General features: G+C 49.0%; 1 protein-coding gene and 1 long non-coding RNA gene across 3 annotated transcripts; one reads left to right on the top strand and one right to left on the bottom strand.

Annotated features, from left to right (window-relative positions):
- Nucleotides 1-5,176: 5,176 nt before the first annotated feature.
- Nucleotides 5,177-8,486, bottom strand: LOC107499524. Its single transcript, XR_001594296.2, has 3 exons — nucleotides 8,261-8,486; nucleotides 6,124-6,541; nucleotides 5,177-5,532 (listed from the first exon to the last, which is right to left on the bottom strand). It is a non-coding gene; the product is annotated as an uncharacterized LOC107499524 (long non-coding RNA).
- CUNH1orf210 (chromosome unknown C1orf210 homolog) lies at nucleotides 8,321-11,747 on the top strand. Of its 2 annotated transcripts, none has more exons than XM_016123770.2 (4): nucleotides 8,321-8,539; nucleotides 9,842-9,905; nucleotides 10,712-10,828; nucleotides 10,962-11,747. In XM_016123770.2, exons 3-4 carry the CDS (start codon nucleotides 10,810-10,812, stop codon nucleotides 11,282-11,284), a joined length of 342 nt encoding a protein of 113 aa, XP_015979256.1. In that variant the 5' UTR covers nucleotides 8,321-8,539; nucleotides 9,842-9,905; nucleotides 10,712-10,809; the 3' UTR covers nucleotides 11,285-11,747. The 2 variants fall into 2 exon arrangements, with proteins under 2 accessions (XP_015979256.1, XP_015979255.1); XM_016123769.2 differs by lacking the exon at nucleotides 8,321-8,539 and adding an exon at nucleotides 8,549-8,626.
- The last annotated feature ends 2,815 nt before the right edge of the window (nucleotides 11,748-14,562 follow it).

Genomic DNA, 14,562 nt, shown 5'->3' with positions numbered 1-14,562 from the left:
AGGCTGAGGTTATGTTCCTGAAGTTAGCAATTGAGTGAGCATATGTGTTTTCACTCTAGGCTGAAAAGATGTGCCAGGTGTTTGTGACAAGCTGTGATGAGGACTGTAGATTACTTGAAACCCATTGTGTTCTTTTTCCTTGTTGGAAAAAGAAAGCTTCAGAAAAAAAGCCTTTATTTAAAGGAAGCCCCAGTGAATCCAACAAGGCTTTGAATAAAGTCTCTTTTATACAAACTGCTTGACAAAGGGCATTTTTTCCCCCAAGGAACCCGGTGAGGCCAGAGCTGGAATCAACACCCCTCAGACAGTTCAAAGCTCAGGACCTACTTAAAACATAACGGAATTTTACTGACCTTGATCAGAATGAAATTTACCCAATAATGCAAGCAGAGGTCTTATGTAGAACACCAATAAACCTCAGTTGCAATGACAAACAGTTATAGAACATTTACAGATGCCAGAAAGGTGTTGACACCACCTCATGGGCTCTCTGCCTTTTGAGGCTGGTTTCAGTATTATTATCCCCATTTTACAGATGAGGAAACCAAAGCTTTCTAAAGTTAAGTGGTAGAGCTCTGCTCTGACAATTCGATCCACAACCAGAGAACTTAACCCTGCTCAAGGCCTGCTAGATGGTACTACCTAGATAGTAAGCAGGTTAAAATTCTCTGCCAGCATTCAGAGGTGGGCTGCGATAAATGTCACCCCTCAAGTTCTTAAAAAATGATTTAAGAATGCCAATACTATGTACTTAAAATGCATTAGAGATTTTATTCTGGAAAAATAATAAACTCAACTCCGTGCCATGTAATGATCCACTGGGGCCCCTTTAAAAGGCAGAGACAGGCAGGCACCAATTTTCAGGGCATCTCGATTTTAAGGTATACCAGGTTCTTGCTTCATCTCAGGTCACTCTGAAATCCTAGAACCAATAGCACACGACACAAACGACTCGTTGTCCTCCTGACTCAACCAACAACAGCAAGCCTACTTAGAATACAAAGCACATTTTATGAGAGAAATCTGCCACCACAGGTCACAGACACACATGTTCTTGCAGAATCCACAGCCTGAGTAAACCATGGGGACTGCTTCCTGGTTGGTCAGTCTTATTTTAAATATCGAGGATAAGAGGCAGCAACAGGACAATGAATCTCATGATTCATTTGTGTGACACAGGGATGATAGGGAAACTTTCGAAGGCAGCGCCCCAACTCCCACTCTTTTCTTAACCTTTTCACCTAAAGGCATATTGGGGCTTTGTCATCTCCATCCTTGCCTCCACCCTGAGGAAAGAAAGCTAGTGCAACAACATTGGGAGTGGGCTTCCTGTCCCCAAGGAGAGAGATACCTCCTTCTAGGTCCAAGTGGCGCCTGCCACCAGATGAACTGCCTCCAAACCCTTGGGGTCTCAGGTGGGCACCGACTTTATCTGGTCCCCATGAGAAAGAAAGAATGTGGGAAAGATGACCATTCCTACGGCATGGGGCCTGGAGAGGGGCAGCATGATGGAGCCGTTTGGACTAGCTGGTCTGCCACCTCTGGCCACTTGCCTGGACATATCTCCCAGGAGAGAGTGTGGTAGTCTCCTGCCACATCTGCTGAGCTCTGTTTTCCTAGACCCAGTAAGCCCAGAGATAAGTGACCACAGGGGTGCCACAGACCGCCACCTCATTACACTGGGCATGTATAACATCTAATTATATATTCAACATGGCGAGATGGAGCTGGTGGCTTAAGACGAATTTGTCCCATAAACCCGGATGCAGGATTTGATGTGGTAACCATATGAGGTAATTATATTGCAGTTTCGGGGTGGTGTATTTGGGGATATAAGTTCTCCCTCAGGGTTTCCTGGAATACCTGAGAGACTCATCCAACTTGAAGAAGAAACTCTAGAAGCTGCAATCCTTAGTCTCAGGCCTACCTAGGTATGAGAAGCTCCACTGGAGATATGTCCTCTGAGCTTACTTCAGTGAACGATGACCTCTCTCAGTGGTGACTAGGTCAGAGGGCTTGTTTTCACCAAGCTTCAAGCCCGTCCCCACTGGGACTACTTTAGAGATGCTCTGAATGCTGGGACATATCCTGGACGTCACCAATGGCAGACCAGGAGTGGGGAAAGGGAAGGTGGAGGTTGAATAAAGGCGGAAGAGTGCAGGGTGGTGCTGAGGAGGTGCCGACTCTACCTCAGGGGGCTGGAAGTGGCTGGACGCAGGAAATGGGCAGCCTCCCTCCAGAGGCTTGCAAAGAAGAAGAGGGTCCTCCATCCATTCAAAGAGTCATCTTTTTACAATAAGAGTGGTTCCTGCACGCAGAGTACAAAGGGTTAACACCAGTTCTTAACCTGGAGGGAGCAAGTGAGCCCCTTAGAAATCTAACCATTCATTCATTTATCTGACAAGTTTTTATTGGGTACTTACCCCATGCCAGGCCCGTGAGCATATTTGTGACTGGGTGTGCACATGCATTTCCCTGCTCTTGTCAGCTTCTGAAAAGGCAACTACAACACCCTCAAGGCTAAGACCCCCAGTTCTGCTCCAGGGAGGAGTTGAGTCAGATGGAGAAGGGAGTGGGTACAAGGTGAGGACCGGGACACCTCCTTCTTCTGCTAGTTTAGTTAGCATCCTTTTGAGGTTGGTTGGGAAATATAATCAAATCTTCGAAAGGCAGTGCAATTGCTATCTATCACTCTAAATGATCGTGAAGAATCAAATACTTTGATTCTTTTACTCATAGGAGCTGATAATAAAAAAAAAACAATGAGATGTTTTAAATTAATTCACAGCAGCCGGAGAGTAAGAGAGAGAGAGAACTGTTAGTCTGTTAATGGCTGCTGACCAGCTAACAAAAGACTTCTCACTTTCCCGTTTTGCCTGTTGGAATTTCACATTTTCAAGGTGGCTCTTTCTGCAGATTATTTTAGTCAGGCACCATCCGACTCCAGGAACCCGCCCCACTCCCCCCACTCCTTTACGGGAGGGCTGCCCCGACTGCTGCCCAGGGGCAGATATTTCTTTATGTGATGGGGCTATTCCAGAGCTGCCCTCTTTCACCTTCTCACACCCCTTTGCCTATAGCTCATGTAAATTCTTTCTGACCATTTTCTTCTCCCTTCTATGTAGCTGTGCTGCTGATAGTTTAGATTCCAAGCCCCAAAACTGGTTTTTCAGGTTAGCATTTTTGGCTCAATGAAACCTTACTTACAAAAAGACTTTCAGCCGTGGAAGTTAAAATTTGTTAGTTTGTCGGAGTAGAGGGATATAGTTGGGATACAAATAGAAAGGTGCTGGACCTAGAGTTAGAAGACCTGGGTTTGAATTCTGGCTCTGCCATTTATTAGCAGGGCTATTAGCATGTTATCATTAGACCTCTGATGCAAAAGGTTAAGTTAATCACATGCTTCAGATAACAGTAAAACTCTCATTAGTCTGCGGGCCCTACCTCAGGACCACTTCCTGGTTCATATCCTAGAGCTTGTCTTTACCAAGAATTGCATTCCCTGGTAACCTCCATTTCCATATGCCACCATCTGCCCACCACTTTTTATTTTTTCAACTTACTCTCTCTAGTACACCAGCAATTGCTCCTGAAATCCATTGATCCTACCTCTTTGTCAGGGCTCCTCACACCTCCCCACCCCTTCCTCACTGCCTTCTTTACTGGGCCCAGATTGTGTGAGTCGTCATGGCATTGTTTCTGTGCCTACAAGCCTGGCTCCCTTGCCCCTCCCCGGCTTTATCTCCATCCTGGTTAAATCGCTCTCTCCATCTTCTCTCCATCTGCACTTGGAATGGCTACAAAACAAAAATACTCAGCCACCCCAACTGACCTCAGATGCATGTTGTTCACCTCAACAGGGGTCTTGCTGCTGCAGCCTGGTGAGCCTCTCACATGCTGGCAGGTTTGGATGACCAAGTCATACCTTCCCTTCTCTCCTTGAACCCCAGTATCTCTCTGCTCTTCATTCTAAGCCAATAACATCGCTTCCTATTTCTCTGGTAAAACAGAAACCATGGGAAGAAAACTCCCTAAGACTCCCATCATTTCACCTTTATACTCCACCTTCCTCAGAGGGACTCTCCCTGCTCCTGCTAAAGGTCAGCCTGTGCACTGGACCCCATGCCTCTTTACACCTTCAGGACTTCACGCCTCCGTTGTCCCTTCTCTTTTCCTTCTGCATTGTCAATTTTCTCTCTCTCCTGGATTATTCTGGCCAGCATACACACATAGTCTAACAGCTCCTGGCCTTAAAAAAAACCCTCCTTTGATTGCACCCTAGCCTCCAGTGTCTGCACCACTTCTCTACTCCTTCTATAGCAAAATGCCTTAAAGAAGTGGTCTCCACTTCCTCTGCTCCCATACTTATGCATTGCTCCAATCCGGCATTGTCCCCAACATACCAGTGAAACTGCTCTTGTCAAGGTTACCAGTGACCTCCACATGGCCAACTTCAAAGTCAGTTCTCAGTATATATCTTAGTTGCACATATCATCAGCATTTGATGTAGCCGACCAAGGCCTTGCCCTTGACACACTTTTTTTTCTGGCCTCCAGGACACCTTTCTCACACGTCTGACTCCCACCATGCTGCTGGTCATGCCTCGGCCTCCTTTCCTGCTTCTCCTTCTTCTCCCCTACTCCCACTGTGCTCCAGGGCTCGGCCCTCAGCCCTTTTCTCTCTCTACACCTAGATGACTGGCTTTAAAAATCATCCACATTTTCCTGTTCCCAAACATATTTCTAGCCTTCGCCTTCCCCTGCATTCTGGCTAAATTATGCTACTACCAACTTAGGATGCGATCTGGATGTCTCATGAGCATCTATCTCACAGCTAGCATGTCCAAAACCAAGGTTCTGATTGCCCTCTCAAATCTGTCCCTTCAGAGTTTTCCCCCTTGAATAAATGACAACTCTATCCTATTAGGTGCTCAGGTCAGAACTTTGGAGTTATTTTTGGTCCCTTTCTTTTTCTCATCCCCACCCCAACCTAGTCAGCAAATTGTGCAGGCCCCACCTTCATAATATATCCAGAATCCGGGCACTCCTCTCCATTTCTACCTGACTACCCAAATGCCACATTCCCTTGTGGGGGCGAAAAAAAAAAAAATGAATGTTTTTCCTCTCACCTTCTTAGTTCTTCCAGCTGGGCTAATAATTAAATTAACAGAGACAGATTAACAGGAGAAAAGTCAAAATTTAATACATGTGCATGGGGAATTTACATAAGCATGAAAATTCCAAAGACAGTGAGGCAACATTGGGTATATATGACATTTTAGACAAAGGAGAAGGGGAGAGAGTCTTAGATTTCAGACGTGAGAATGGGTGATTTACAGGTAGTTGAGGAAGAGCAGAACACACATGCAGGCAAATTCTTGCTGGACAACTCAGAAACCATGGGACACAGGGGTTATCTAGTTAACAGGCCCCTGACTAAGCCCCCGCCCCCCCATTTACCATACTTAATTCAAATTAGGCTAAGGTGAACATCCGAAGATTTCCTTCCTCAATCAGGTTTTTCTGTATGAATCTATTGGGCAGGAAAGGGGGAAGAGTCAAAGGTCCTTTCTGAGTTTTGTTTCTTAATAAGCAGATTAAAATCAATATCTCAAAAAGGCAGCTTCGGAGAGGCAAAACGTTGGTTCCTTCGCCCTGTCTCCTGGGTGATAGCAAGAGCGTCCTAACTAGCTTCCTAACTGGCCTCCTTGCTTCCACCTGGGCCTCCTCTAACCCATTTTTTCAACAGAAGCCAAAGTCCTCTGCTTAGATCATCAATGGCTCCCCGTCTCACTGAGGGAAGGACCTGATGAGGCAGGCCTCTGACAGGCTCTGATGCAGCTCCTCCCCTCTCTCTCTACTTACTGTCTCCCAGCCATCTGGCCTTCTGCTGTCACTTGAACAAGCCAGCCATGCTCCTGCCTCTCAGTCTCTGTCCTGGCTGTCCCCTCTTTCTGGAACGCCTTTCCCCTAGCTATGATGTTGTTGCTGTCTCGCTCAAACATTCAGCTCAAACACCCCCTCTTTAATGAACACCTTCTTTTTCTGACTATCATATAATGTAGTAGCCCCCTCCACAACTGCCTACCACATGAAGCTATTTTATTTTCTTCGCAGCACTCACCATTATCAGAAATAATTTTATTTCTTCATGTATTGTTTGTCTCCCCCACCAGAATGAAAGGTGCATGGTGGCAGGAACTCTGTTCCTAGCAGCTAGCGCAGTGCCTGCCACATGGTTGCCAGGGCTGCCGTGGAAGGCTGTGAAGGTTGTCCACTGCACTAGAGCTCGAGCTCCTGGCCGAGAGGCCAATGGGTGCCGACACTCAGCCTGCTCTCTCTCTCCATGCTGTGGGGGCAGGTTGCCTTCTGCTATTCCGCAATGCATGTCCATGAGCTGGCTGTGGCTCCGTGGTGGGTGTTCGATAAATATTCATTGAATAAATGACTGACCAGTGGATGTGCAGAACTTTACTTGATTTCTTCTGTGGGACTACGCAAATTCCCTTCTTACGGCCTCAGTGTCTTCACCTGTTAAGGGGCTAGTTCATTAAAGGAGTAAATGAAATAGTTCATTAAAAAGCCAGCACAAATATGATTTCATGTGTATGAAATAATGAGAACAGGCAAATCCAAGGAGACAGAAAGCAGATTTGTGGTTGCTGGAGCCTGGGGGGAAGGGGGTGAGGAGTGATGGCTCAGTGGGCAGGGGGGTACCCTTTCAGTGTGATGAAATGTTTTAGAACTAGATACAGTGATGGTTGTACAACATTCTGAATGTACTATATGCCCCTGAATTGTGCACTGAAAACTGCTAAAATGGTGAATTTCTTGTTATGTAATTAAGGTTACATTATATGAATAATTAAAAAAAAAAAACATCACAGCGCTTGGGACATGGTAGGTGTTCAATGAATACCTTTTGGATGCTATAATTTCCTTGCTTCAAAACCAAAGGAAACGCTAAACCTCTCTTGACTTCTCACTGCCCCATCCCGGATAGTATTCACTTTCCTCTCATTCATTTATTTCAGAAGTATTCATCGTTGCTATTTTAGATATTGGGGATTTGAAGGGGAACAAGACAGGTACAGACCCTATCCTGAGTTCTCAGGTTTGTAAGGGACCCTGCCAAATAAAGAGAAAAATCACAATATTGTGATCAGGAATATGGGGGAGAGGAGCCGGGGCCTGCGGGGGCACAGAAGAGGGGAGGAGAGACACAGACTAGAGTCAGGGAAGGCTGTCTAGGTAAAGAGGCCCCTACACTGGGGCCTGAGTGATGAGTAGGCCTGGGAGGAAAATCAGCCAGGTAGGAGATGGATGAGTGGGGGAGGGACTGGAAGGGCTGGTTGGAGGAATTCGGGGTCCCAGGAACAGTGCATGTAGGGCCTAGGAGGTGAGATCATGGTGGCTTCCAGGAACAGAGGACAATTTGGTGTGACTGAAGCAAAGAATCTGAAGTGTAGGTGCCAGACGCGTTGGGAGGAGTAGGAAGGGGTCATTGATAGTAAGAGTTCAGAATCCGTGCTAAAGATTCAAGGTTCTGCATGAACTGACCTTCGCTTTGCAGCTGCAGCTCTGGCAGGCCCCCTTGCAAACCCTGGCTACAGTCCCTGTGCCCTCAGGGTCCCTGTCAATATTTGTGCTTGCTTGGCTTAGCTCTTGCAGTCCTTCCTCCTTTAGATATTTACCAAGAGCCTGCCCTGTGCCAGATGCTGGGAACGCACAGACTCCACCCTGGGAGAGCTCACGGGCTAACGTGGGAGGCAGCACAGGAAGAAATCATTAAGAGATAGAGAAATGCTGTGATAGAGGGTGCACAGGCATGGAGGAGGCGGGGCTTGCCAGAGTAGACTGAGGGCTCAGGGAAGGTGACTCTGGAACTGGGTCTTCAAGGACAAGGAGGCACTAGGCCTGGGAACAAGGAGTAGGACAAAAGAGGGATTCAGATCCTACCTTTGTGGGGTCCCAGGATCCTCGACATCCACATGAAGGCCTGAACCCCATATCCAGATAAGTACAAACACATGATAATACCCCAAGGGCTCATGTACAACTCCCAAAAGGTCTCTCAATACTCCCCATTGACCTCCACATCCCCTCCCCCTACAGGCTTACACACACGTTTGCAGGCAATGTTAACTGTCCTTGATGTCTCTGGCTTTGCCTGAGAAGAATGCCCACCTCCCCCACCTCCAGTTCCGGCCCACCGCCTTCACAGGCCTGCAGAGCTCCCTCATCAACTCTGGACTTTGTACCTGTTACCGGAAATGCACTGCTTATTAGGACTGTCAGCCTGAGCAGCTGCCTGCTGATGCGTCCGCTTTTCAAGGGCCTGCTGGACCCCTCTCTGGATCCCAGCTGCACCAACCCACGCCCCTCCCCCAGTACTGGGGGTGGGGGTGAGGCCTGTGCCAGTAAGGTTCTCGGCAAAAGCTTGGTTAGATGTAGAGCGAGTCCTTCCTGTTGGGGGCGTTGCCTGCTGCCCAACCCTCCTCCCTAACCTGCAGCTTCAGCCCCGCCTGCTGCGTCCCCAGGTAAGACAAGCGGCAGCTCTGGCCCGCCCACCTGTCTGCCCGCCCCAGCCGGAAGCTTCCTCCGCGGTCTGTACACAGGTCTACAAGGTGGGGAGCAGAGGGGAATAATTGGGGGGCTGGGAGGGAGAACCCACAGATCCTTGAGGGCTCCTGGGAGCGGGAAAAGGAGCTACAAATCAGGGTGTATATCTGTGAAGATCAGAGGGTGTGACCTGAGGGGGTAGGATGACAGCATGTGGGTGTGGGTATGTGTCCTTGAGAAGAATTCACAGGGACAGAGTAGGACGGAAAAGAATAGTTCTTAGAAACATCACATCGAATTATATTAATTTCAATTTAACAAAAGCTTTTTTTTTTTTTTTTGGAGACTCAGCGCATAGTGCAGGCATAGTAGACACCTAATGAATGTTTGCTAATGAAGAAGTGAATGATTTACCTCTCCTTTCTAATGCCCCACCCCCATATTCACTCTCAGCTCTCTCCCTCACTCTTTTCACCAACACATACTGAGCAGCTAGTTGAGTGCCAAGCTTTCTGGAAGTCCCAGGGCACAGGTTAATCAGCCCAGTCCTTGCCGTCAGGGAGCTAGCTGCCCATCTAGTAACCGGCCAGTTCTGACTGGTAGTTGATGGGTTAGGTCGGTGAAGGGGTCCTGGGACAACCTCCCAGTCAGGCATGGTCTGATTTGGCCTAGGGGGTTGGCAGACTCAAAAAACTGCGCAGGGATGGAGTGGCTGGGAAAGTAGAGGGTGGGTGCTGTGGGAGGTGTGTCTGTGTGTTGGGAAGGACACGGGGGAGGGAACTATGGAGAAGAGGAAGAAGAGTGTGGCCTGAGGGTCACGTGCTGCATTGTGAGGTGGAGGAATTTGCATGTAGCCCTCGCCCTGAGGAGCTCTTGAAGGATTTTTAAGGAGATGGGTCAGATTTGGCTTTAGACCCATTACTCTGGGGAATGGACTAGCAGTTGGGAGGTTATTGCAAAAACTGAGGTATAAAATGAAGGTGGCTTGGACTAGGGCAGTGGCAGTGGGGGTGCTGAGCAGGGGCATAGTTGTTCCAGAGATATTTACAGGGCTTGGTGACTAGTTGGCAGTGAGGAAAGAGGGTCTCGTTGAGGTATCGGAATTAAAGACTGTGGTGGAGCACTCCCCTGAACTAGGTGCTTCTCTCCTAGGCGCTTTCCTATCCTAGATATTCCTTGCCAGGTACTCTTCTGATTCAGGTACTCCACATCTGCAGATAATCTCTACCGCTAGCTGGTCCTCCAACAGGTACTTCCTAACCTAGGTGCTCTTTCTATAGATACTTCCCTACTTCAGATGTTGCTTCCTCGGAGATTCCTCTGATTCAGGTGCTGTTCCTCCAGGTAATCTCAAGCTTAGATGGTTTTCTTCCAGATACTCCCTTAATTCAGGTGCTCCTCTTCTAGATCCTCCCCAGCCTTAGTGATTCTTACCCAGATAATTTCCCAGTTCAGGCGATCTGCATCTGGCTACTCCTTGAATACGGTTTCCCTCTGTGGGCACAGGAGAATGAACAAGGGGTGTGCCTGAGGGCTGCGGGTAGAAGTGGGGTAGCAGGGGCTTCCAACTGAGGAGCAGAGGGGCCAGAGCTGCTTTGGCTGTGTCTGAGACCCCTGCCCTGGGTGGGGACTGGCACCATCTTCCACATGTGGTCTCCACTTGGCCCATTAGCTGCAAGCAATTGCTGTTGTCCAACCTCTGGAGCCTGGCCTACCTCTGCCCCTTTGTCTCAAACTCAGCTTACCAAGCAGTGTAGCAGACTGGGCTCTGGACCCTGGTATAAGAGACCTGGGTTCACGTCCTGGGACTTTGGCTGAATTAGCTACCCTTCTGGGCCTCAGAGTCCCCATCTATAAGAAGAGATATGTTTATGCCCACATTACAGATTTCTGTGAACATGTTGCTTGGTGCCTGAATCATAAGGCGTGGTCACTATAAGTTCTAGCATTGAGTTATTTATTCAGCCGCTTCCAGAGCTGGACCTTATTATGTTCCTTTACAAATAGCCCATTTCTGTGGCTCAGCTTGTTTCTCTTGTGAACACTGGTTATGGTCAGTTGTCCAGTCTCCAGAGTTCGTGCAGCACCCTAACATGGCCGTGTGGACTGAAATGCGTGGCCTGTTGGCCACCCCTGTGTGTATGTTCCAGGACTCTGTGCCCCAGGTCTGCTTGGTGCCTGGGGATCTTCTTGGAGCCAGGGCTCTTGTGGCCAAGGCAGAGGCTCACCGGTGTCTTCCGGCCCCTCCATGAGCGAGACAAACCGAAGTGAGTGGCAGTGGAAGGGGAGCTGAGGAGGGCGGTGGATTCCCCTTAGATGCTGGGGTTGTCTGCGCTCCTCTCAGTTTCCTCAGGGAGCCCATCTGGGGCCCCTTCCATAATGCTGTCCTTTTCTCCGCAGCCATTGTGGGGCCCTCAGAGCTCCCCACAGCATCAGCCATGTCCCCTGAACCAGGCACTGGGGCCCGGGCATGGCCTGTGCTGGTGGGGGTTGTGGTAGGGGCTGTGGTCCTCTCTCTCCTCATTGCACTTGCTGCCAAATGCCACCTCTGCCGCAAATACCGTGCCAGCTACCAGCACCGCCCACTGCCCGAGACCAGGAAGAGGGTATGCCCAGAAGTGGGTGAAGATGACGATGATGATGGCTTCATCGAGGACAATTACATTCAGCCTGGGGCCAGTGGGCTGGGGACAGAGGACAACAGGAACCACTTCTCCCTCTGAAACCTGATCTTTGGCCCCCCCTCATGCCTGACAACTTAAGGATAGCAGATATTGCACGGGAGCTACTAGCCTCAGGGACAGAGGTGGCTAGGGTTTAAGGGGTGATCAGAGATAGAGCAATCTTCCTTTCCCTGATGCTAGCCACTGAAGTGACAATGACCAGCTCTTACTCATCAACCCTCAGTGGCTCCCTGCTATTCTCAGGATAAAGCCCACCGAGGGCCTAACTGTAGAAATAAGGCCTCAGTTCGCCTCTTGGTTTCCTTTCTTGCCTTTTTCGACTACACTCCCTACCTACCTGATTATTATTATTATACGCCAGATAACATTTTAGCAGTTGAAAATCAGTGTGCCAAATTTCCTATTGAATTTTTTCCTATCAATAAAGTGGGTAATCTGAATGGTTATAATATATTACCTTTTTCACAGGTGTTAATAAATCTATTTTCATTTCAACTAAAAATGAAAAGTTGCTCATTTTTATTTTCCTGAAGTCGAACTCATGCATAAAAATGTTCCTTGTCACTCGTAGCTGGGAGACACTGCTTGGACATCCCCCTCCTCCAGGATGCCTTCCGTGAGCCCCTCCCTCTCACAACACCCTGTGAGCTTCTCCGTCATCACCCTTGCCGCATTTTACCTTAATCTTCTTTGCAATTTGCACTTACCACTGTGCTAGGTTGTGAGCTCCCTAAGGCCACAAACTGTGTCTTATTTGTGTCTTCAGAGTGTCGCACAAGGCAGATGCTAAATAAACACTTGTCAAATTCGTTGAATTACTGTGGGCTAAGGAATGAGTAGATGAAAAGTAAGCGAGTGGACTTGATCAAGAACTTGACAAAGAGAAGGATAGGGTCATAGCTGCTGGTGTGGATACTGGGGTAAGGGAGACAGTTAAGCTTCTTTTGGTTCTTTGCTTCCTTTGCAAGCAATAGAAAGAAGTTAGGGAGGAAGAATCCTGGCTTTGCATAGAGTTAAAGGGATAGCTGACTTGGAAGAGCAGGAAGCAGCTAGTCCCAGCAGCCTAAGTTTGGGCATAATACCTCTAGCCTGCTGTCATTTATAGGCATGAATGAGACTCCAGGCCTGGGACCCCTAAATTCTCAATTGAGTTTTGAGTACTCAGGTCTGAAATTCTGATTGGCTCAGTTTGTATCGAGTATACATCCCAGGTCCAGCCAGCTGTGACTGGTGTGGGCAGGTTCCTGTAGCGCACATGTGATTTGGGGAGCCCACCTGTTTGTTCCAGGTCATTCCCAGGGGAAGTCATTACGAACAGGTGTCTACCTGGATGCAGTGTTAATCTTTGAGGAAAGAGCCAGCGGAGAAGTAAAGTGAGGGATGACTAATGTAGGGAGGTGCTTGAGAAAAAGCAGAAGGTCAAGGTGGGCTGGAGCATAGGGTCTGAGGAGTGCAAGTGGCAGTGATGAAGCTGAAGATTGAACCAGATCAGCTAGAGTCTTGGTGCTAAGATAGAGAGCTGGCACTTCAACCTGGGAGCAACCTAGGCTCCCCTGTGAACTAGTTTGGCAAGGAAGTGACGAAATCATGATAGGAAAGTCATTCTGGATGCTGCGCAGAGATGGGTTGGAGGGCAGAGACGGGGAGAGAGAGGTGACTAAGGTTTGGCATGGGCAACACATTCCAGAAATTTGAAGGAGGTGGGGTTGACAGGACTTGCTGACTGCTGGATGTGGGGAGCAGTAAGGAATTAATGAAGCTGCCCTGGTTTGCGGCTCGATGGCTGGTACATCGAGGAGGAGCAGTTTTCCACGGAATGAGGATTCAATGTCAGATGTGAGATTTCTGGGGAAATGGAGCAGATGGATTCACAGGGGAGAAGTCCGGTCTGCAGACTTGTGTTTGGGAATAGTCGGCCATAGGGTCACTGAGACTCTAGGAATGATTTAGATCATGGAAAGGGGGCAGTCAAGTGCTGAAAACCGTGTGGGGAAACACTGACATCTAAGGGCTTGTCAGGAGAGGCCATGACATAGGAGAAACAGCCAGGGAGGAGGGGAGCCCAGCACATGCAGCCCCAACTCCAGCTATAGGTTCCTGAGTCCAGAGATGGCCGAACCCTCACAGCCCTGGGAAGTCCCTGGGCTTCTGGCACTGCAGCAGAGGCTGCCCCAGCCTGAGGCCTGGAGAAGGACCCCGAGCAGCAGCAGAAGGCCTCCTGGCCTCCGAGAGAAGAGCTGCTGTAAACACAGTGGGTCCGTCCCCTGCCCTTCTGCTCCCTCAAGGCCCACCTAAAGGAGCTTTCCTGCCTGCAGTTCTGGGCCAGAAAGTAGCTCAGCCCTTCTCGTTTTCATATATTCCTTGGGACCTGAGTCAGAACAACTGAGGGGTCCAGGAGAAGCTAAGGGCCTGATCCCAGATTAGCAGTTGCTTTTCCTGACTCTAGCAACCCACAAAGGTAGGCAAGGAAAACTTTCTCTCAGAACCTGCTGTGGGCATCCAGCCTGGCTGAACAGGACCCTGGGGTCATGAGAACCTTGGACCCTGTCCTGAGAGGCCTTGCTGTATTCCTCTGAAGAATCATTCCCGTCGTAATCCACATGCCTGGCCCCTGGCACTATAGGTTTGAGGGTCCAGGGGTGCTGGAACTGATGGGAGTCCTGGGACTCAGCCAAACCTGGGTCTGGTCTGCTCTCCTTTGTCCTCAGGCCCTGGCCTTGTGCCCTGCCCTGTATTTCCCCAGCAGCTGCCACTACCTACTTTGGTCTGGAAGCCCCAACCCAGACCTGACTACAAAGACAACTCAGCTCTTGGCTGCCTTGTCCTGCTGCCCCCAAAGCAAGGCCAAAAACCGGGGTCACACAAGTCACTGACATGAAGTTTAAGAAGCCCCAGCAGAGTAGACAGGTGAGTTGAGAGCACAGACACTCTGGATTCAAATCCCAGCTCTTCTGTATCTGTGATGTGTGACCTTGGGCAAATTACTTACCCCTCAGTGCTCCAATTTCTTCTCAATAAAATAGGGATCAAAATGGTACCGGCCACACATGGTTGTTAGACGATTAAATGAATTATGTAAGTAAAGGAAAACAGAGGCAGCATCTGCAAGTGTTAGTCATAGGCCTGTGGGTGCCCCCAGGGCAGTGGCTCCCCACAACAGGCAACCAGTCTTAATCCTAAGGGGGGAGCTGGGGATTTGAATGTCCCTGTTTCCCAGGACTCAGCCCAGAAGACCCGGTCAGGACAGCAAAGGACTTGAATTAGAATCTCTGATGTTGTAGAATATAACAGCAGCAGCAGCAGCAGCAGCAGCAGCA

This window comes from Rousettus aegyptiacus, unplaced genomic scaffold (assembly GCF_014176215.1).
Source record: "Rousettus aegyptiacus isolate mRouAeg1 unplaced genomic scaffold, mRouAeg1.p scaffold_m13_p_1, whole genome shotgun sequence".
Classification (NCBI taxonomy): domain Eukaryota; kingdom Metazoa; phylum Chordata; class Mammalia; order Chiroptera; family Pteropodidae; genus Rousettus; species Rousettus aegyptiacus.
This window is presented reverse-complemented; position numbering and strand designations above follow the sequence as displayed.